Source organism: Leuciscus leuciscus (genome assembly GCF_965113295.1).
Source record: "Leuciscus leuciscus genome assembly, chromosome: 10".
Taxonomy (NCBI): Eukaryota; Metazoa; Chordata; class Actinopteri; order Cypriniformes; family Leuciscidae; genus Leuciscus; species Leuciscus leuciscus.
In genome coordinates this window covers 831,291-855,266 of record NC_138734.1, presented here as the reverse complement: position 1 = coordinate 855,266, position 23,976 = coordinate 831,291, and the positions used below count along the sequence as shown (strand labels likewise).

General features: G+C 45.6%; 1 protein-coding gene across 7 annotated transcripts in view; it reads right to left on the bottom strand.

Moving 5' to 3' along the window:
- The window catches only part of ppfia1 (PTPRF interacting protein alpha 1), an 81,587-nt gene that overhangs the window by 42,917 nt on the left and 14,694 nt on the right, over positions 1-23,976 (bottom strand). For 6 of the 7 annotated variants that reach the window (XM_082182152.1, XM_082182154.1, XM_082182150.1 and 3 more), the window contains exons 9-17: positions 17,686-17,820; positions 17,348-17,431; positions 16,354-16,485; positions 16,215-16,277; positions 15,944-16,026; positions 15,651-15,792; positions 11,409-11,632; positions 4,753-4,924; positions 1,694-1,818 (exon numbers count right to left, since the gene is read on the bottom strand). In XM_082182152.1, coding sequence (XP_082038278.1) covers positions 1,694-1,818; positions 4,753-4,924; positions 11,409-11,632; positions 15,651-15,792; positions 15,944-16,026; positions 16,215-16,277; positions 16,354-16,485; positions 17,348-17,431; positions 17,686-17,820 — 1,160 coding nt within the window. The remainder of the gene's footprint in view (positions 1-1,693; positions 1,819-4,752; positions 4,925-11,408; positions 11,633-15,650; positions 15,793-15,943; positions 16,027-16,214; positions 16,278-16,353; positions 16,486-17,347; positions 17,432-17,685; positions 17,821-23,976) is intronic. The other variant, XM_082182151.1, reaches the window with a different exon arrangement.

Sequence of the window (23,976 nt, the reverse complement as noted above, 5' to 3'; positions counted from 1 at the left end):
CACTTTTTCTAATATTTTAGACATAAATGGAAGATTTGAAATGGGTCTATAATTTGCTAGATTATTATGATCTAATTGTGGTTTCTTAATGAGAGGTTTTATAACTGCTAGTTTAAATGTTCTTGGAACATGACCTAAAGATAAAGACGAGTTAATAATATTGAGGAGAGGCTCTTCCACTACAGGTAACACTTCTTTCAGTAGTTTAGTTGGTATAGGATCTAATAAACATGTTGTTGTTTTAGATGTAGTGATAAGTTTATTTAACTCTTTTTGTTCTATAGTTGTAAAGCACTGTAATTGTTCTTGCGGGGTGATAATTGAAGCTGAATTATAAGGCGCAATTGAAGATTGAACGTTTACAATTGTGGTTCTGATGCTTTCTATTTTCTCAGTGAAGAAGTTCATGAAATCATTACTACTGAACTGTAAAGGGATATTTTGTTCGGGTGACGTCTGTTTATTTGTTAGTTTAGCCACGGTGTTAAATAAAAACCTTGGATTGTTTTGGTTGTTTTCTATTAGTTTGCGGAGGTGCTCAATCCTGGCCGCTTTTAGGGCCTTTTTATAACGTGACATACTGTCTTTCCACGCGATTCTAAAGACCTCTAAATTAGTTTGTTTCCATTTACGCTCTAAAATACGGGTTTCTCTCTTTAAAACATGCGTAGTATTGTTATACCATGGTGCTTTATTTTTCTCTCTGACCTTTTTTAATTTAATAGGTGCAACCACATCCAATGTTCTAGAGAGAATGGTGCTCATAGTGCTAGTTAGTTCTTCTAGTTCATCTGTTTGTTTGGGTTCAATCAGCAGCTGAAAAAATTACACTTTTTTTGTCTGTTACGATAGTCACTGTGTCAGATTACGCGATTTTGACTCCTAAAATCTTGTTGTGTCGTGGACAAGAAACATGTCAGACTACACGTTGCTTTCCGACCAGTCATCACCTGCCATCTCACACACACACATATTCACTCGCACACATACATACGCACTCACTCGCTCACACTCTCACTCTAGCTCTCTAACTCACTCAAACGCACTCAACTCACACACAAACGCACTCACCTCACTCACTCTCACACATACACACTCACTCACTGTCAAACGCACTCATTCACTCTCACACTCACTCACATACTCATACATACTCAAACACACTCACTCACTAACGCACACTCACACTCACTCGCACACATACACTCACTCGCACACTCACTTACTCGCACACTCACACATACACTCACTCGCACACAAACACACTCACTCACTCTGTCAAACGCACTCATTCGCACACTCACTCACACATACATACTCACAAACACACTCACTCACTAACGCACACTCACTCGCACACATACATACATACATACACTCACTCGCACACTCGCTCACTCGCACACTCGCTCACTCACTTCTCCTTGTTCTGAATCCGTTGTGGAGGACCAAATATTTTTTTTTAACATGCTAGTCTTTTTATGGTGATGACGCGAAGCATCGCAGACGCTAGTTGGTTGTCGTCCACTATGACACACTATACGAGATGAAACGATCTAATCCTGCGTCCCGACGCCCGTTGTCGTTTACGAATCCCACAACACCCTACGTCAAACAGATTGTGCCGAAATTGGGGCTAAAATAGTGTAATCTGACCCAGGCATTAGCATGAAGACGAGCTAGCGTCACTGACCTGCGCACATCTCTGATGTCCTCGTGGCTCGAGGTGTGTAGCGATCCCTTATGGAGTCGCATGGAGGACGGCGTGGACGGAGGAGACGTCTCACATCTGATGGTGGCTTTATCGTCCTGAGCACACTAAACACACACACACACACTGCATCAGTTAAACACACAGACCTAAAACACAATGCCTCAACATTATCATTATAATTTCTGAAGCTCATTTTCAATCTGATGAAATTTATACATGTATTCTGTGTTTGCAAAATGTAAATTATAAAACCATACTTTTTTCCCAGCTAGGCTCCCTATCTAATGACAATTATACAAGGCATTTGTGTGTTTGATATATGAATGAATTAGATGTTACAAAGCTCTATGGCACTGCTGATGTAACGTCGATGAACACTGTTGTTGTTTTTTTGGAGCCAAATTGACCTTCAGAACATCTTTTGCGTTGCACAGAAGACAGTTCTGGGTGAGCAAATGATGGGCGGAGAATGTCCTGTTCAGTCCTCTGTGAGAGACACTGACAGGCACTCAGCATGAGTGTTTAACACTGGAACACTGTCAGTGCTAAATCTCTACTTCATCGCGTCCCATATACGGTTCTGTATAATAACAGTAATAAGCAGGGCTGGGTGGGGTGTGTGATTTAAAACATCAGTTCTTGTTTTGAAGGGAAGTGTTTCCACATCGTTCCTTTGATGTGAATTTGATCTTTTGTTTTATGTCCATCAAAGGAACATCAAATAAGTTGAAATACTGTAAACATAAAATGCACGTTTTCATCAGCACATCAGATCTCTGCTTCTACTTTCTCTATTGGTGTCACTCTTAACTATTGTGATGTTCTAATTGTGTTGTACCATAGAGTAAACTGAATGTTCAAATAAAGCATAAAAGAAAGAGAAAGTGTGGGGCGAGGCTTCATGCGTTGCGTCTCATGCTGATTGGATGGATCTGAATGAGACATTGCAGTGGATTGTAAGAAAGGGGCGGAGCTAAAGCTGATCCAATGATTGGAGAAGTCCTGCACACATCATCAGAGAAGACTATCATTACCAGTTAAAAAAATAGATAAAATAAACCTGGATGATTTGTTCCCAATAATAATGACTATAAACTGTAACCTGCATTTTGTAAATAGACAGGGTTAATTTGATGAAGAGTTTGGTCATAGCGCCCAGTCCTGCTTATCAGTGTGTGTCACGAAGATATCAATATCTGTAAGGGTTAGTGTGTGTGATGTGTGTGAGCTCTACACGTGTGCATGTTCACATGTCCAGAACCGGTTACACACGCGCAGGTTCTCTAAATTACCTTCCTACGATGCTTCCGCAAATCGCTAGGCTGTTGAAGCGCAAGCAAATGGAGAAAGAGAAGAAACAGGCAGTTAGCAGCGTTTCAGATTAAAGCACAGAAGCTGGTGAGAAAACATCTAGACACACACACACGCGAGAAAAGCAGGAGGCATCAACGTCAGTGCAGAGGACAGACAGGTGAACACACACACACACACACACAAGAAAAGCAGGAGGCATCAACGTCAGTGCAGAGGACAGACAGGTGAACACACACACACACACACACACACACACACACACACGAAAAGCAGGAGGCATCAACGTCAGTGCAGAGGACAGACAGGAGAACACACACACACACACTCTGGACAGTGATCCTGAGGGTTGAACTGGTGGTAATCTGCAGCCGTATGTCAGAAACACTGGCATTTCTGATGTCATTTCAAACGTAAAGATCGTTTGCTCGAGCGAGAAGTGTAAATGAGCGTGTTGTGGACTGGCACAGCTTCATGCACACGTTTATTCATGGCAAGTCAGACTCTTTTAGGGTGGTCAGCTGATTACAAAGTTTGGCGGTAAAGTGACTGGTCTGGAATTTGCCTCTAAACATTTTCACACAGACTGTAAATCATCTTCCGATCGCTCACTTCGAGTGTCAGGAACTAGGCAGCACATTCTGAACACACATAACTGGAAACTATCGAGCCGTTTTATTTAAAATCAGAAGTACATCACGAGTCTCAGTGCAAGTACTTCATTAATAATCCTCAAACGGCCGAACGCTGCAGTTAAAGCTGCGCGTCTATTATGAGCGCGTTCTGTCATCTACTCTTGGCTTGTTTACATGCGCTGCTTATGAAGTACTGCGATTTAGCATTTGATAACATTGTGGACTTGTGTACGCCACTGAATGCTGCAGTGATGAGGAAATCCTCAAGCGCTGTGTCTCTTTCTATAGTCATTGTTTTGTACCTTTTATAGTTGTTTTTGAATATCTTTATATGTGAATTTGTTTTCCCATTATTTGTTTGTATGTTTGTGAAGCACTTAGAGTTGCATTCCATGTATGAAGTGCTATACAAATAAATGTTTATTAATATTATTGTTATTTGTCGTTTAGTGCTGAACGGTTAAACACTGAGACGTCGAGGCGAGCGCTGCTATCGTGACAGCTCATGTTGTGTAGAGTAAACAGTGGTTAGGCTTTATCTTCTCCAGGTCTAATCGCTCATTTCCCCGAGGAGGAACTGGCAGGAAGAGCTCCAGTAAACTTCCTCTAGAACACACGCATTAACAGCAGGAACACGGAAAACACTGGATTTCAAAAAATACCATTTAGTATGTTTTTTTTAAGCCGTTTGGTTTATGAGGACACAGCAGATGTTACGTGTGATGTCCTCACAAACCAGGTTTACGTTGTAATACCCATGTTATTATACACATAATCAGGGTCATGACCCCCAAGCGGTCGAGACAGCGACACACACACACAAACTCACTCACTAGGGTCATGACCCCCATGCGGTCGAGACGGCGACACACACACACACGCACACTCACCAGGGTCATGACCCCCATGCGGTCGAGATGGCGACACACACACACTCACACTCACCAGGGTCATGGCCCCCAGGCGGTCGAGACGGCGACACACTCACGCTCACACTCACACTCACATTCACACTCACACTCACACTCACACGACCCCCATGCGGTCGAGATGGCGACACACAAACACACACACACACACACACTCACTCACCAGGGTCATGACCCCCATGCGGTCGAGCTCTCGGCGGGGTGTGTTGTGTCCTGATCCGGGTGGAGACTCGCTGAGGAAGGACCGGAACCGGCCCAGATCCTCTCCACTGCCCACTCGACTCTCGATCTGCTCGGCTCTCAGCGTCGTGTTCTCCTTCTCCTCCTGGATCATCCTGTCAGGACACACACACACACACACACACACACACACACACACACAGGGTCAGAGCGCAACAATGCACACGACAAGGAAATGAATCAAACTTACCAAGACCAAAGAAAACATTCAATCCAGGCATGTCAATTTGTTCTTAAAGGTATTATACACATTATGCCTCTTTTCAGCAGATGTAATATAAACCTCTGGTGTCTCCAGAATGTGTGTGAAACTTCAGCTCAAATTACCAGATCATTTATTACAGCTTGTCAAATTTGCACCTTTTTGGATGTGAGCAAAAACACGCCGTTTTTGTGTGTGTCCCTTTAAATGCAAATGAGCTTTAGCTCCGCCTCCATTCAGAAGAGGGCGGAGTCTTTACACGAGCTTCAGAAACTCCGGCAATAACAAAACAGGCCAATCTCACTCATCCAGAATCCCAGAATAACCAGTAGCGAGTGCAGCCTTACGGAGAGACTCAGGAAGAGTTTCTGAATGTTAGTGGAGACATTTCTGTAGTTGTTGTGGAGTTACATTGATCATCTCATCATCATGTTTAACTTCTCCACAAGTGTCCACAGTTCCTGAGGTGTTTATAAGACAGCGGTGACATGTTCTGGTCAATAGTGTTCAGTGCTCGTCTGTGCTCAACCACACAACAGTTTCAGGCTTTGCTGGATCTTTATCATTGCGTTAGAACTGGTCTCTGTTGTCGCTCGTGGAACCAAATGTCGGCTGGTGTGTGTAAACGTGCAGATTAAGGGCCGGTAATATTATAATAAAATCCTCTTCATACGTCAGAAGGAGAGAGAAATCTGATCGGCTTATTTTTTGACATGCTTGCAGAGAAAGGCTCCTGATATATCCCCTTTAAAATTTCCGTGTTATAAACACCAGTCTCTTACGCAATATTCAGTTCTTTCTCTTTCTTCTGAGCTTTAATGGACACGTGCAAACAAAATGAATTCAAAGTGCCCTTCTCTGCGAGTATCCTCATAAACACAGTCAGCTGTGTGCTGTAAACAGTGAAAGAAAACTAATGTGTGTCGTTTGTTATGTATGTGCGTCCGTCTTAAAGTGACAGCAGCCTAATGTACCCGCAGATGTTCCTGTCACCAATGATGATCAAACAACAAGAGAGAAAATCATTTTGTAGCTTTAAATAATATCAATTGTATTAATTATATTAGTTATATTTAATTTCTACAGTGAAGCCTGTTTCACACACATGCACATGAACACTGTTTTGGCGCTTTTCCACTGCATGGTACGGTACGGCTCGGTTCGGTACGGCTCACTTATGGCGCATTTCCACTGCATGGTACGGTACGGTACGGCTCGCTTCGGCTCGCTTTAAATGGTACCACCTCTGTTGAGGTTCCAAGCGTACCGTACCGATACTAAAATGTGACGTGGAAACACTGCAGATCACTGATTGGTCAGACAGAATCATCACTACCAGCGTCATTGTATTTACAACACGAGACACTAAACCCGCTAGATTTAAATAGCCAGTAGACAACAGCCAACGCTGTAGCGCCTGTTTTAAAAGTATTTGCTTAAAAAAAATTGTATAAACTTAAAAAAAAGAAATGGCTGAATCGTGTTCAGTGGACGAGGTGCAGACGTTCCTCTCGTTGGTTGCCGAGGAGCGGATGGGGAAACCCGGAATGAAAAATTCGCATTTAATATGATGATGTCATGGCAGTAGAGACGGCAACTATAACGATCAGTCCCACCCACTTTGAAGCGGTACTAACTGCAGTGGAAAAGCAACCGAGCTAAAGCGAACCGAACCGTACAGAGCCGAGTCGTACCACGCAGTGGAAAAGCGAAGCGAGCCGAACCGTTCCGTGCCGAGTCGAACCGTACCGAGCCGTACCACGCAGTGGAAAAGCGAAGCGAGCCGAACCGTTCCGTGCCGAGTCGAACCGTACCGAGCCGTACCATGCAGTGGAAAAGCGCCATTAGACTGACCTGAAACACACAGCACTGCTTACTTCAACTCTTCTTTCTTCTAGTGTATTAATCTATGCTTGTAATTTGTTTATAATTTTTTATGCAGATTCACTACTCTACACAATCATCCCAATTACTCTGGATTGATTAATTCTTTACAAATAGAGCTTTTCAAATCATCTGGTGAATTTGTTTTTATATCGTAATATATAGCGCAGATGTGGGTGTTTTCCAATATCGTGCAGCCCTTTGTTTATTTATTAAATCAACTCCATGCTAATGACCCACAGATGTAAACCACTCAAACCAGGTAAACGTACAATCATCTACTCTACACTATTCCTAACTGGAAGGGGTTAAGTGTTAGCCCACGTGTGTTAGCATGAGTGCTGTTTACCGTATCTCGTTGTTGATGCCATGTTAGCATGAGTGCTGTACCGTATCTCGTTGTTGATGGCGTGTTAAGCATGAGTGCTGTACAGTATCTCGTTGTTGATGCCATGTTAGCATGAGTGCTGTACCGTATCTCGTTGTTGATGGCGTGTTAAGCATGAGTGCTGTACCGTATCTCGTTGTTGATGGCGTGTTAGCATGAGTGCTGTTTACCGTATCTCATTGTTGATGGCGTGTTAGCATAAGTGCTGTACCGTATCTCGTTGTTGATGGCGTGTTAGCATGAGTGCTGTACCGTATCTCGTTGTTGATGGCGTGTTAGCATGAGTGCTGTTTACCGTATCTCGTTGTTGATGGCGTGTTAGCATGAGTGCTGTACCGTATCTCGTTGTTGATGGCGTGTTAGCATGAGTGCTGTTTACCGTATCTCATTGTTGATGGCGTGTTAGCATAAGTGCTGTACCGTATCTCACTGTTGATGGCGTGTTAGCATGAGTGCTGTACCGTATCTCGTTGTTGATGGCATGTTAGCATGAGTGCTGTACTGTATCTCGTTATTGATGGCGTGTTAGCATGATGGCGTGTTAGCATGAGTGCTGTATCGTATCTCGTTGTTGATGGCGTGTTAGCATGAGTGCTGTACCGTATCTCGTTGTTGATGGCGTGTTAGCATGAGTGCTGTGTACAGTATCTCGTTGTTGATGGCGTGTTAACATGAGTGCTGTACCGTATCTCGTTGTTGATGGCGTGTTAGCATGAGTGCTGTACCGTATCTCGTTGTTGATGGCGTGTTAGCATGAGTGCTATGTACCATATCTCGTTGTTGATGGCGTGTTAGCATGAGTGCTGTGTACCGTATCTCGTTGTTGATGGCGTGTTAGCATGAGTGCTGTACCGTATCTCGTTGTTGATGGCATGTTAGCATGAGTGCTGTACGGTATCTCGTTGTTGATGGCGTGTTAGCATGAGCGCTGTAACGCATCTCGTTCTTGATGGCGTGTTAGCATGAGCGCTGTAACGCATCTCGTTCTTGATGGCGTGTTAGCATGAGCGCTGTACCGTATCTCGTTGTTGATGGCGTGTTAGCATGAGCGCTGTACCGTATCTCGTTGTTGATGGCGTGTTAGCATGAGCGCTGTACGGTATCTCGTTGTTGATGGCGTGTTAGCATGAGCGCTGTAACGCATCTTGTTCTTGATGGCGTGTTAGCATGAGCGCTGTACCGTATCTCGTTGTTGATGGCGTGTTAGCATGAGTGCTGTGTACCGTATCTCGTTGTTGATGGCGTGTTAGCATGAGCGCTGTAACGCATCTTGTTCTTGATGGCGTGTTAGCATGAGCGCTGTACCGTATCTCGTTGTTGATGGCGTGTTAGCATGAGCGCTGTACCGTATCTCGTTGTTGATGGCGTGTTAGCATGAGCGCTGTACCGTATCTCGTTGTTGATGGCGTGTTAGCATGAGCGCTGTACCGTATCTCGTTGTTGATGAGGTGTTAGCATGAGCGCTGTACCGTATCTCGTTGTTGATGGCGTGTTAACATGAGCGCTGTGTACCGTATCTCGTTGTTGATGGCGTGTTAGCATGAGCGCTGCACCGTATCTCGTTGTTGATGACGTGTTAGCATGTGCGCTGTACCGTATCTCGTTGTTGATGACGTGTTAGCATGAGCGCTGTACCGTATCTCGTTGTTGATGGCTTGTTAGCATGAGCGCTGTAACGCATCTCGTTCTTGATGGCGTGTTAGCATGAGCGCTGTACCGTATCTCGTTGTTGATGGCGTGTTAGCATGAGCGCTGTACCGTATCTCGTTGTTGATGGCGTGTTAGCATGAGCGCTGTACCGTATCTCGTTGTTGATGGCGTGTTAGCATGAGCGCTGTACCGTATCTCGTTGTTGATGGCGTGTTAGCAGGGGCGCTGTAACGTATCTCGTTGTTGATGGCGTGTTAGCATGAGCGCTGTACGGTATCTCGTTGTTGATGGCTTGTCAGCATGAGCGCTGTACCGTATCTCGTTGTTGATGGCGTGTCAGCATGAGCGCTGTACCGTATCTCGTTGTTGATGGCGTGTTAGCATGAGCGCTGTACCGTATCTCGTTGTTGATGGCGTGTTAGCATGAGCGCTGTACCGTATCTCGTTGTTGATGGCGTGTTAGCATGAGCGCTGTACCGTATCTCGTTGTTGATGGCGTGTTAGCATGAGCGCTGTACCGTATCTCGTTGTTGATGGCGTGTTAGCATGAGCGCTGTGTACCGTATCTCGTTGTTGATGGCGTGTCAGCATGAGCGCTGTACCGTATCTCGTTGTTGATGGCGTGTTAGCATGAGCGCTGTACCGTATCTCGTTGTTGATGGCGTGTTAGCATGAGCGCTGTACCGTATCTCGTTGTTGATGGCGTGTTAGCATGAGCGCTGTACCGTATCTCGTTGTTGATGGCGTGTTAGCATGAGCGCTGTACCGTATCTCGTTGTTGATGGCGTGTTAGCATGAGTGCTGTACCGTATCTCGTTGTTGATGGCGTGTTAGCATGAGCGCTGTGTACCGTATCTCGTTGTTGATGGCGTGTTAGCATGAGCGCTGCACCGTATCTCGTTGTTGATGACGTGTTAGCATGAGCGCTGTACCGTATCTCGTTGTTGATGACGTGTTAGCATGAGCGCTGTACCGTATCTCGTTGTTGATGGCGTGTTAGCATGAGCGCTGTAACGCATCTCGTTCTTGATGGCGTGTTAGCATGAGCGCTGTACCGTATCTCGTTGTTGATGGCGTGTTAGCATGAGCGCTGTACCGTATCTCGTTGTTGATGGCGTGTTAGCATGAGCGCTGTACCGTATCTCGTTGTTGATGGCGTGTTAGCATGAGTGCTGTAACGCATCTCGTTCTTGATGGCGTGTTAGCATGAGTGCTGTTTACCGTATCTCATTGTTGATGGCGTGTTAGCATAAGTGCTGTACCGTATCTCGTTGTTGATGGCGTGTTAGCATGAGTGCTGTACCGTATCTCGTTGTTGATGGCGTGTTAGCATGAGCGCTGTACCGTATCTCGTTGTTGATGGCGTGTTAGCATGAGCGCTGTACCGTATCTCGTTGTTGATGGCGTGTTAGCAGGGGCGCTGTAACGTATCTCGTTGTTGATGGCGTGTTAGCATGAGCGCTGTACGGTATCTCGTTGTTGATGGCTTGTCAGCATGAGCGCTGTACCGTATCTCGTTGTTGATGGCGTGTCAGCATGAGCGCTGTACCGTATCTCGTTGTTGATGGCGTGTTAGCATGAGCGCTGTACCGTATCTCGTTGTTGATGGCGTGTTAGCATGAGCGCTGTACCGTATCTCGTTGTTGATGGCGTGTTAGCATGAGCGCTGTACCGTATCTCGTTGTTGATGGCGTGTTAGCATGAGCGCTGTACCGTATCTCGTTGTTGATGGCGTGTTAGCATGAGCGCTGTGTACCGTATCTCGTTGTTGATGGCGTGTCAGCATGAGCGCTGTACCGTATCTCGTTGTTGATGGCGTGTTAGCATGAGCGCTGTACCGTATCTCGTTGTTGATGGCGTGTTAGCATGAGCGCTGTACCGTATCTCGTTGTTGATGGCGTGTTAGCATGAGCGCTGTACCGTATCTCGTTGTTGATGGCGTGTTAGCATGAGCGCTGTACCGTATCTCGTTGTTGATGGCGTGTTAGCATGAGTGCTGTACCGTATCTCGTTGTTGATGGCGTGTTAGCATGAGCGCTGTGTACCGTATCTCGTTGTTGATGGCGTGTTAGCATGAGCGCTGCACCGTATCTCGTTGTTGATGACGTGTTAGCATGAGCGCTGTACCGTATCTCGTTGTTGATGACGTGTTAGCATGAGCGCTGTACCGTATCTCGTTGTTGATGGCGTGTTAGCATGAGCGCTGTAACGCATCTCGTTCTTGATGGCGTGTTAGCATGAGCGCTGTACCGTATCTCGTTGTTGATGGCGTGTTAGCATGAGCGCTGTACCGTATCTCGTTGTTGATGGCGTGTTAGCATGAGCGCTGTACCGTATCTCGTTGTTGATGGCGTGTTAGCATGAGTGCTGTAACGCATCTCGTTCTTGATGGCGTGTTAGCATGAGCGCTGTACCGTATCTCGTTGTTGATGGCGTGTTAGCATGAGTGCTGTACCGTATCTCGTTGTTGATGGCGTCGAGCTGCTCCTGCAGCATAAGGGCGAGGGTTTGAGCGTCTGCCTGTCCAGCAGGAGACAGTAGATCCATCGAGCTGAAGACCGTCTCTCTGTCGTCCTCAGCGTCTGACATGTCCATATCGCTCTCGAACGCGTGAGCCACGTTAGCCAGAACATTAGCCTGTTGCAGCCGATCCCACTCCTGCTCGTCCAGCGTCTGCACCTGACAACAACCACAGCAGAAATCACACCAAACGCATCGGGACGCAAAATCATTTCAACATCTACCGCAGATAGTCCATGATTTTATTGTCGTCCGAATCCAGATGATCAGTTTTTCTCCCACTCTCTGTTGGTAAAGTCCCAGATTAATGACCTACTGTTTTTTGACAAGGTTGTGTGTTAATTTAACAGCAGTTTGAACCCACATCTCTGAGTTTACAAGAAGCAAAGGACACCGGAAGCCCTTACTCTCTCACGTTAAAGTAGGGGTGTCCCCGACTATGGATTTTCATAGTCGAATCAGAATCGTCAAGTCTTGACTATAGTCGACTAATAGTCGAATCATGTGTATGGGGGTGGGGCTGGGGGCGGGGCTTTAACAATTCAAAGCCGCGATGTACAGAAAATCACACAAAGATATAGAAGAAAATTTATAAAAACATTTTGGATCAATAAAACTAAGAAATAACATAAATAACTCCAGAAAGGCCACACTGCAGACAGGATTTACATTTCACATGCAAATCAAATTAAATCGGCTAAATTACCTGTGCGAGCAGGCTCTAAGTACAGCACAACATTGATGCACCGAAAAAATAAACAAATTTACTGAATTAAATTAGAACAGAATATACCTTTCTTATAAATAAAAATACAAAACGAAATAAATCAGAATCAAGTCACAAGATGAGGAGCAAATGTGTGCAAAATGCCTAAAGTGCAGGGGAACATATATTCAAAACACAAGCCACAAATAGTTAGATTAGATAACCCTGACAGATCAATAAATAAAATTAAAATAAATAAATGATTAAAATAACGATAGTAGCCAGAATTTTCAACTTTGTCTTTTTAACTGCAGAAACAACAATAAATGCTAAACTGGAGTGGCAGTCTTTTTAGCTAAACATGTTCACAGCATCCACAAATCAAATTAGAACCAGCTGAAAAGTTTTGAAATCACTTGTACCCTATACCTGATCGAGAGAACAAATCCAGTCTTTCACTCTGTGTCCGTTGGAGTCTTTTCAAATTGTGTGCGCGGATAAAATAGCCTACATTCTAAAACACTTAACGTGAAAAACGTTTAACGACTTAATCTCCTAAAATAGTTCAATTAAAATATGAAAACACTTTACTATAGGAGGAACGCATTGTGTTCATATTCTGGGTTCATCTGCTTATCTACACATAGTATGGTTTCTTAATAAAGTGTGTACTGTGTACATTAAGCCACGTTAAAGTGCCTTTTAAGCGTTTTAAAAGCTTTTTTCACGTTAAGCATTTTAGAATGTCCCGTGGAAAACCAGCTTGTTAACGTTGGCCGGCAGAAGTGCGATCATGGTTTTCCTGATGCTAAATCCAGCCTTGGAGAATATCCTTTCTGATGGTGTACATACACACTTTAGATTTTCTTATCCCAGACATTGTTAAAGATTTAAATCCTTGCCGCGAAGACGCTCCTCTGTCGGTCACGGATTGAAAGTGAAACTTAAATCTGTCACGGGGTGTTTGGATTTATTCACGCACGTTAAAAAATATTTATTTAAAGCTTCTTTCTTTGCACATATTTATATACAGCATTATCATAATAGGCTGAATGTTAACGTATTGACAGAAAACCGGTAGTTCTATGTGAAATCAGACATTGAGCGCCCTCATATAGCCAAAGTGGCATGATCCTCGTTTCATAACACCTCTGTGAAGATTCGACCGTGAGATCGGTAGTCGAATCAGGCTCCTCCTATCGAAGCATCGAATCTTCGACTATTTGGGGTCACCCCTACGTTAAAGTGTCATGAAACCTCACATTCAGCCAATCACACACTCCGAAGCCTTGCTTCTACCTCACATTCAGCCAATCACACACTCCGAAGGCTCTCTTCTACCTCACATTCAGCCAATCACACACTCCGAAGGCTCTCTTCTACCTCACATTCAGCCAATCACACACTCCGAAGGCTCTCTTCTACCTCACATTCAGCCAATCCAGGGTGTCTACAGATATAAACAAGTTAAATTTAAGACTTTTTAAGACCTTTTTAATGCCACTTTGAATGAAATTTAAGACCAAACCTGTGATGGAAATACACATTATATTACATGTGTATATGTAATATTTAACCTAAGTAATTGAAATAATTTAATATTCACTCAGGGCCTGAATTTCATTTTGGAAAATGGGGGGGAAATGCCCCCTTAGGTGATTCTTATGGGGGGGGGGGGGGGGGGGGTTAATTTGAGGGGGGAGTTAAGACTTTTTTTTTTTATTACATGTATCTCGCCTAAATGTATGCTCACTCACTGCATTTTTACAATGGGGTGATTTTGTTCTTAAGAATTTACACAACACAAGGAAGCTTGATTTCAATCTTTGAATTAAATTGAAAAAAGTAGCACAAATAAATACAATAGATAGAATAAAGATACCAATAAAGAGAAATAAAGAGAAAAGTTTTTGCTTAGGTCTAACACTAGTATTCAGAAATACTACAGAGATTGAATAAAGTAATCAAATGTAAAATAACACTGGGTAGTATTTTAGTCCTGACTAAATTAAATACATAGGCTATTAATCCTGATTCCTTAAAATGAAAGCTATGGTTTGTTGTTTTGACAACCAAATGAATGACAGACACATATGGCTGCTGTCCCTTTAAGAGCTCGTGCACGGATCCTGTGTTCATTATACGGTCACGTGCGATTTATGCTTATAAGATATAACCGACTGTGTTTAGAGGATACTCACCAAGACCGAAATTGACATCATTTTCGCATGTTTTTGACTGTTAAAGCGATATAATCCACGAAAAATAACGTTTGTTACCCGCGAGCTGTGTGTGAGGCGGCTTTACTCTATGTGTGTGTGCAGAGAAACATCTCTCAGACAGCGCGCACGTATCGAATAGTTTAAAATCGCATGAATGCTTAAACTGGTAAGACTTAAAAAGACGTGCAAATGGTAAACTTTAGTTACTCATGATGCAGTGCTGGTCCGATTATGCAAGTGACAATTCCGTCTATCCCGACTCCCGAAACGCGAGAGTGTATTATCGCCCCCTGCAGCGCGCGTAACGATTGCCTTGTGCAACCCAGAGAGACGAGAGATAGAAGACGCAGCACCGCTGAATCACTCACGCTGTTTGAGAAATTGCGTCTCGCAGACAGTTTTAAAATGACTGATTTGATTTTATAATCTGTGTGGATTAATTTACCAATACAACCTACATGCTAAAGTGAGTCAATGTTTGCGGGAATTTCCCGCATTATAAGTGGGAGACCTGCGGGAATGATTAAAATTATGCGCCGAAATTCGAGCCCTTTCACTACTTGTTTATTGAACTAAAATCAATGTAACATTTGCAATCGTGAGAATATTCAGCAAAATAGCTCCCGTCATGTTATGTTACTTAACTATATCACATGTTATAAATAAAAAACTCAACATTTTGAATTTCTACCTCAGTATTTCTTCTGGGAGTTTTTTTTTTTATGTTTGCCGTTATGCTCATTTGTTTTGATTTCTTCCTATAAAATGTATCACAGAGACGAGCAGCGCAAGTCTAACAGCGTTACCAGAAAAAGCCTACATTATCATTATCAATAGCTGTTTATGTAATAAAATCTGAATCATTCTCGCGATTCGATGCTTCACTGGTTATTTGACGGACATTAGGTCCGTCAGACTGGAGACATTTTAGTGGTAACGTGACCAGAAATATTTAAGACCTATCGAATCTGAATTTAAGACCTTTTAAGACTTTTTAAGGACCCGCGGCCACCCTGCAATCACACACTCCGAAGGCTCTCTTCTACCTCACATTCCCTGACGGTGTCTTGACTTTGCTTTTTAACCCGGAAGAACGAATTTGCTCGGAATTTGCTTTTAGTGTTTTGAGTGATGTGCAGCCTATACATATCTGTTCACATCTTAAACATGTGTTTTGGGGTTTCATGACCCTTTAATGATGAAGTTAGGGCTCATGTTGTAGAGGAGACAGGATCTGTCGGGACTTCACCTTGGAGGGCTCGTCCCTCAGCGCACACGCTCGGCCCTTCTGGGGTCGTCTGAGCACCAGCGCGCCACTATAGTGACTGTCCATCACTGACGACACCGACACCGGGAACCTGAAGTCCGGCGTACCGCTCACCTGAGAACGCCTGCGGGGAGAACACCACCGTCACAACACAGAGCAAACACACGAACACAAGCACATCAGAGAGAGCAAACACACGAACACTGGGGGAACACAAGCACATCAGAGAGAGCAAACACACGAACACTGGTTCCCATTAGAGATGCTAGAGTTACCCATGATGCAGCAGAGAGTTGCTCCGGCTCCGCCCCCTCTCGTGCTCCGCCCTCATGGTCTCGATCTGGATGAGCAGCTGCTCCTGAGGTCACAGGTCGAGAGAGAGAGAGAGAGAGAGAGAGAGAGAGAGGGAGAGAGAGAGAGAGAGAGAGAGGGAGAGAGACTTTTAGTTATCGATAATTTTAGTAATCAAGTATTCTACTGATTATTCCATCGATTAATCGGATAAATAATCGGGTTTTTTTTAAATGGAGGAATAGAGACACTGACCTTCTCGTGATGAGCCTCCTCGATCAGCTTCCTCGTGTGGTCCAGATCGCGGATCAGAGCGTTCTGCAGCACACAGAGCACAGCGTGTGTAAGCGTGTGATGGTGTGTGACGGTGGTGTGTGGCGGTGTGTGTGTGTACCTTGTCCTCCAGTGCAGTCATGCGCTCCTTCAGGTGCAGCTGGAGTCTCTCGTTGGACTCGGACAGCAGTTTGTCCACCGTCTCCGACAGGCGCTTGTTGTGCTCTTCGTTCATCTTCTCTCGCTGACGCGCCTTACAAAGATTAGCATTGAAAACAGACTCACGTTAGCCAGTGCGTTTCGTGTGTCAAATTTATCCTGCAGTCCAATGATGCGTCGTGAGGCATTTCGAAAGTATAACACTAGCATACCGGTGTGTCATGCAAACTGCATGATTGTGTGTGTGTGTAAGAGAGTGTGGTGTGATACCGGCGGGTGAAACTGCATGAGTGTGTGTGTGTGTGTGTGTGTGTGTGTGTGTGTGTGTGTGAGAGAGAGTGTGGTGTGATACCGGCGGGTGAAACTGCATGAGTGTGTGTGTGTGTGTGTGTGTGTGTGTGTGTGTGAGAGAGAGTGTGGTGTGATACCGGCGGGTGAAACTGCATGAGTGTGTGTGTGTGTGTGTGTGTGTGTGTGTGTGTGTGTGTGAGAGAGAGAGTGTGGTGTGATACCGGCGGGTGAAACTGTATGAGTGTGTGTGTGTGTGTGTGTGTGTGTGTGTGAGTGGTGTGATACCGGCGGGTGAAACTGCATGAGTGTGTGTGTGTGTGTGTGTGTGTGTGTGTGTGTGAGAGAGAGTGTGTTGTGATACCAGCGGGTGAAACTGCATGAGTGTGTGTGTGTGTGTGTGTGTGTGTGTGTGTGTGTGTGTGTGTGTGTGTGTGTGTGTGTGTAAGAGAGTGTGGTGTGATACCGGCGGGTGAAACTGCATGAGTGTGTGTGTGTGTGTGTGTGTGTGTGTGTGTGAGAGAGAGTGTGTTGTGATACCAGCGGGTGAAACTGCATGAGTGTGTGTGTGAGAGTGTGTTGTGATACCGGCGGGTGAAATTGCATTAATGTGTGTGTGTGTGTGTGTGTGTGTGTGTGTGTGTGTGTGTGAACACTGATGAACACACCCTGAGCAGCTCCTGGTTCTTCTCCTCCAGCTGAGCCTCCATCTGTCTGAGACGCTCCTCCACGTTACCATGACGCTCCTCTGCCTGCGATATACACACACACACACACACACACACACACACACACACACGCATGAGAAAACTACAGCAGCAAACACAGCAGACTCATCAGGCTGAGACGGAGGTAGTGAAGAGCTGATGAGTGTGTGGAGGACCTGGATCAGGCGGGTGACATGATGAACACGAGCTGCAGATTAACCGGGTCAAGCGGCCGACTGGGGTTAGAGGAGTGGACTCGTCCACGTCTCACACACACACACACACACACACACACACACCTTAGTGAGCGCCACGACTCTCTGGGCCAGCTCTGCCTCCACCTCGGGCAGCGTCTCTGCTTTACGAAGAGTTTGTTGAAGCTTCTGCTCCGCCAGCTCCAGTCTCTCCTGCAGCTGTCGGCTCTTCTCCTCCACCTGCACACACACACACCGATCATCAGACACACGCACATCACCGGCACAGTCCTCACTGATCACACAATCTTTACTGCTTACGGCACAAAACCACTCTTCAACTCTTTACTTAAACTGGTGATAATCTGTGACCCTGGACACTAACCCAGTCACAGGGAGACTGAAGACACGAGCCTTCCAGCGATGTGTGGTTTGTTAGGATAGGACAATATTTGGCCGAGATACAAAATGAAAATCTGGAATCTGAGAGTGCAAAAAAATCTAAACTTTGAGAAAATCTCCTTAAAGCTGCCGTCGGCAAGTCTGGCAGATTGAGTGGACTTAGCCAAAATTTTGAATGTTTACAACTCTCATGCCCCTCCCCCACTACCAACGAACACCCGCCCATCGTCTGTGCGTGTGTACCTGATTTTCTGTGAATGCGTCCGTCTCTTCAGCATCGATCAACACCATGGACTCGGAGGTAGGCTGCCCTGGCTAATCTATCCATAGATAGCAATAACCGAGGAATTGGAAGCTTGTTATTAGATTTTCTCTCTGCCATCACGCTTCGTACAATCTTCAGGCGAACTTCAGGCGTGTCGTGTGCATGTGATATTGTAACGTGCGCGTCTGCGCGAGGGAGAGGGGATCTGTGGCGTGTGCACGACCTGTGATTGACAGTCAGATCTCACACCCCCCTGCGCTGATTGGACCTGATGAAGCGGGAGCGCTGGATTTTTGCAAAACAAATAACACGCTCCAGGTGGAGTTAGAAGCTCGGGTTTTTTTCTAAAACCACCTTATTTATGTTGTTCTGTCAGATTATAGTGTCAATTTCACTGAATTTGATCAAAAAAATGTTGCCGACGGCAGCTTTAAAGTTCTGCATGTACGTTCATGATTGTGTTCATCCACTCACTCACAAACGGAAGGAAAGTTACTAAATATCTTCATGGAACATGATCTTAATATCCTCATGATTTTTGGCTTAAAAGAGAGATCGATAATTGTGACTCATACGATGATGTTTGAACCACTGTGTTTGATCTAGAGCAGGGCTTTTGGGGGGAAAAAACAAACGTAAAAATGTTGGAATATTGGAAATTTTATTGTGACCTATTTAGTATTGTCTGTATGAGAGCTGCTTTCTGTATTGTTTAGTAAACCGATCTGTTATACGTACGTTACACTGCCCTCCACAGGCACAGTGTGTATCAGTGCAATGCCAGTCACACAAAGATACACTTTGACTGTGCTCTGCAGATGTTCATTCACTGTTTTGTATAAGCTGCTTTTGATTGTGGTATACAGCAAACATTACAAGTCATAACTCTATTATATAGTTGTGTATAAGAGCGGCTTTGTATGTTACTAATTATTCAGAATATGCGTAAGTCCACATGTTTGTATGAGAGCTGCTGGTACATCATCTATATTTCTGAAAATATAGAAAAGCTGAAAACTAAATATTTTCCAAATAACATTTTATACACATTTATAATATTGATGTTTGACAGTGTGTTAATACATGAAACTATAGAGCTGCCGGGTGAAGGTCAGGATGAGGGGAAGTGGATCATGGGTCTAAAAGACTGAAAACCTGATCTGTGGGCGATTGAAGCATTTCATTAGCAGTGTGTGTTGTGTGTGTGAGGGATGCTGGGAAGAGTGGCTGAGACTGAAGCAGTGTGTGTTGTGTGTGTGAGGGATTCTGGGAAGAGCGGCTGAGACTGAAGCAGTGTGTGTTGAGTGTGTGAGGGATGCTGGGAAGAGTGGCTGAGACTGAAGCAGTGTGTGTTGTGTGTGTGAGGGATGCTGGGAAGAGTGGCTGAGACTGAAGCAGTGTGTGTTGTGTGTGTGAGGGATTCTGGGAAGAGTGGCTGAGACTGAAGCAGTGTGTGTTGTGTGCGTGAGGGATGCTGGGAAGAGCGGCTGAGACTGAAGCAGTGTGTGTTGAGTGTGTGAGGGATGCTGGGAAGAGTGGCTGAGACTGAAGCAGTGTGTGTTGTGTGTGTGAGGGATGCTGGGAAGAGTGGCTGAGACTGAAGCAGTGTGTGTTGTGTGTGTGAGGGATTCTGGGAAGAGTGGCTGAGACTGAAGCAGTGTGTGTTGTGTGCGTGAGGGATGCTGGGAAGAGTGGCTGAGACTGAAGCAGTGTGTGTTGAGTGTGTGAGGGATGCTGGGAAGAGTGGCTGAGACTGAAGCAGTGTGTGTTGTGAGTGTGAGGGATGCTGGGAAGAGTGGCTGAGACTGAAGCAGTGTGTGTTGAGTGTGTGAGGGATGCTGGGAAGAGCGGCTGAGACTGAAGCAGTGTGTGTTGAGTGTGTGAGGGATGCTGGGAAGAGTGGCTGAGACTGAAGCAGTGTGTGTTGAGTGTGTGAGGGATGCTGGGAAGAGCGGCTGAGACTGAAGCAGTGTGTGTTGTGTGTGTGAGGGATGCTGGGAAGAGTGGCTGAGACTGAAGCAGTGTGTGTTGTGAGTGTGAGGGATGCTGGGAAGAGTGGCTGAGACTGAAGCAGTGTGTGTTGTGTGCGTGAGGGATGCTGGGAAGAGTGGCTGAGACTGAGCAGTGTGTGTTGAGTGTGTGAGGGATGCTGGGAAGAGTGGCTGAGACTGAAGCAGTGTGTGTTGAGTGTGTGAGGGATGCTGGGAAGAGTGGCTGAGACTGAAGCAGTGTGTGTTGTGAGTGTGAGGGATGCTGGGAAGAGTGGCTGAGACTGAAGCAGTGTGTGTTGAGTGTGTGAGGGATGCTGGGAAGAGTGGCTGAGACTGAAGCAGTGTGTGTTGAGTGTGTGAGGGATGCTGGGAAGAGTGGCTGAGACTGAAGCAGTGTGTGTTGAGTGTGTGAGGGATGCTGGGAAGAGCGGCTGAGACTGAAGCAGTGTGTGTTGTGAGTGTGAGGGATGCTGGGAAGAGTGGCTGAGACTGAAGCAGTGTGTGTTGTGAGTGTGAGGGATGCTGGGAAGAGTGGCTGAGACTGAAGCAGTGTGTGTTGAGTGTGTGAGGGATGCTGGGAAGAGTGGCTGAGACTGAAGCAGTGTGTGTTGAGTGTGTGAGGGATGCTGGGAAGAGCGGCTGAGACTGAAGCAGTGTGTGTTGTGAGTGTGAGGGATGCTGGGAAGAGTGGCTGAGACTGAAGCAGTGTGTGTTGAGTGTGTGAGGGACGCTGGGAAGAGCGGCTGAGACTGAAGCAGTGTGTGTTGTGAGTGTGAGGGATGCTGGGAAGAGTGGCTGAGACTGAAGCAGTGTGTGTTGAGTGTGTGAGGGACGCTGGGAAGAGTGGCTGAGACTGAAGCAGTGTGTGTTGTGTGTGTGAGGGACGCTGGGAAGAGTGGCTGAGACTGAAGCAGTGTGTGTTGAGTGTGTGAGGGACGCTGGGAAGAGCGGCTGAGACTGAAGCAGTGTGTGTTGTGTGTGTGAGGGATGCTGGGAAGAGTGGCTGAGACTGAAGCAGTGTGTGTTGTGTGTGTGAGGGATGCTGGGAAGAGCGGCTGAGACTGAAGCAGTGTGTGTTGTGTGTGTGAGGGATGCTGGGAAGAGTGGCTGAGGCTGAAGCAGTGTGTGTTGAGTGTGTGAGGGACGCTGGGAAGAGTGGCTGAGACTGAAGCAGTGTGTGTTGTGTGTGAGGGATGCTGGGAAGAGTGGCTGAGACTGAAGCAGTGTGTGTTGAGTGTGTGAGGGACGCTGGGAAGAGCGGCTGAGACTGAAGCAGTGTGTGTTGTGTGTGTGAGGGACGCTGGGAAGAGCGGCTGAGACTGAAGCAGTGTGTGTTGTGTGTGTGAGGGATGCTGGGAAGAGTGGCTGAGACTGAAGCAGTGTGTGTTGTGAGTGTGAGGGACGCTGGGAAGAGTGGCTGAGACTGAAGCAGTGTGTGTTGTGTGTGTGAGGGATGCTGGGAAGAGCGGCTGAGACTGAAGCAGTGTGTGTTGTGTGTGTGAGGGATGCTGGGAAGAGCGGCTGAGACTGAAGCAGTGTGTGTTGTGAGTGTGAGGGACGCTGGGAAGAGTGGCTGAGACTGAAGCAGTGTGTGTTGTGTGTGTGAGGGATGCTGGGAAGAGTGGCTGAGACTGAAGCAGTGTGTGTTGTGTGTGTGAGGGATGCTGGGAAGAGCGGCTGAGACTGAAGCAGTGTGTGTTGTGTGTGTGAGGGATGCTGGGAAGAGTGGCTGAGACTGAAGCAGTGTGTGTTGTGAGTGTGAGGGATGCTGGGAAGAGTGCTGAGACTGAAGCAGTGTGTGTTGTGTGTGTGAGGGATGCTGGGAAGAGTGGCTGAGACTGAGCAGTGTGTGTTGAGTGTGTGAGGGACGCTGGGAAGAGTGGCTGAGACTGAAGCAGTGTGTGTTGTGTGTGAGGGATGCTGGGAAGAGTGGCTGAGACTGAAGCAGTGTGTGTTGAGTGTGTGAGGGACGCTGGGAAGAGCGGCTGAGACTGAAGCAGTGTGTGTTGTGTGTGTGAGGGACGCTGGGAAGAGCGGCTGAGACTGAAGCAGTGTGTGTTGTGTGTGTGAGGGATGCTGGGAAGAGTGGCTGAGACTGAAGCAGTGTGTGTTGTGTGTGTGAGGGATGCTGGGAAGAGTGGCTGAGACTGAAGCAGTGTGTGTTGTGTGTGTGAGGGATGCTGGGAAGAGTGGCTGAGACTGAAGCAGTGTGTGTTGTGTGTGTGAGGGACGCTGGGAAGAGCGGCTGAGACTGAAGCAGTGTGTGTTGAGTGTGTGAGGGATGCTGGGAAGAGTGGCTGAGACTGAAGCAGTGTGTGTTGTGTGTGTGAGGGATGCTGGGAAGAGTGGCTGAGACTGAAGCAGTGTGTGTTGAGTGTGTGAGGGATGCTGGGAAGAGTGGCTGAGACTGAAGCAGTGTGTGTTGTGTGTGTGAGGGATGCTGGGAAGAGTGGCTGAGACTGAAGCAGTGTGTGTTGAGTAGGGGTGTAACGATATTCAAACCGAACCGACAAACCGCGATACAACAGCCACGGTTCGAACCGCGATACTCTCATGACGAACCGAACGCGCCCCGCCCCCTGCTGCCCCGGCCCAACTCTCACATCACTTTGTCACAAAACTATTTTTTTCTTCCTTGACATTTGATTAAATAGTTATTAATGAGTACACTTTTAACAACTAATAAGAGCTGTAGTTTTACTAAATATTATTATAATATTATTTACTAAATAAAGTGCATGTCACGTGATTTGGGTGATCGATCACGCTCGAGAGTTTACATACGCACTTCAGGATGGCAACTCATATTGAGATTGAAGACCCTCCGGTCACAACCACTGACTGATACAGCAGCAACAGCAGCAGTGCTGATCACGAATCACCGACACCTGTCATCATCCAATATGATGACATATCACAGCATTTTTTAATCATCGTTTTGAGACAAATCATTGTTTGTTTTGCGAACATAATCCTCTGCCGTCTGGTCGCTTCCGCTTCAAGCCGGACTCGTCTCGCGCTAACGGTAATTCCTTTTCACTGTCCACGTTTTGATTTCGGCAAATCAATTTTAGCGAATGCAAACAACGTGATTATTGTTCATGAGTCCAACATCCAGCCACGCAAGAAAACATGTAATCTACCTGAGGGAATAATATGCTCACAAAACATTTCTGATTATTATTAATGTTTAAGACTGGTTTGTTTTTTCCCCCCCAGGATTCTATGAAGAATGTAAAGATCATAAGATATTTATTTGAAATAGAAAGCTTGTGTAACACTATAAATGTAGGCTACTGTCACTTTTGATTAACGTAATGCATCCTTGCTGAATAAAAGTAGGCAATTACTTTCTTTAATTTCTTTCCCCCCAAAAATTATCTTACAAACCTCAAACTTTTGAACTGTAGGCCTATGTATAATGTTAAAAAAGCTTTCTATTTCAGATAAATGCTGTTATTTTGAATGGTGGTTTGTTTGTAATGTGACATTTTGTTTGTATGACTTTACAATAATTTTTAGAATTAAATTGTACATAAATAGGTTAAGCAATACAAATGTGTTTGTCTGATAACCTTTTAAACATATACTTAACTGTCTGCAGACAATGAAATGATGTACATTGTGCGATGCAGTACAAATATTTTGAGTGTCCCTTGTTTTCCTATAAAGAACCACGATTGTCCCGCATTTTACTTTTCTGAAGTTGGCAACCCTACTCAGGTGTGCAGTTTATTT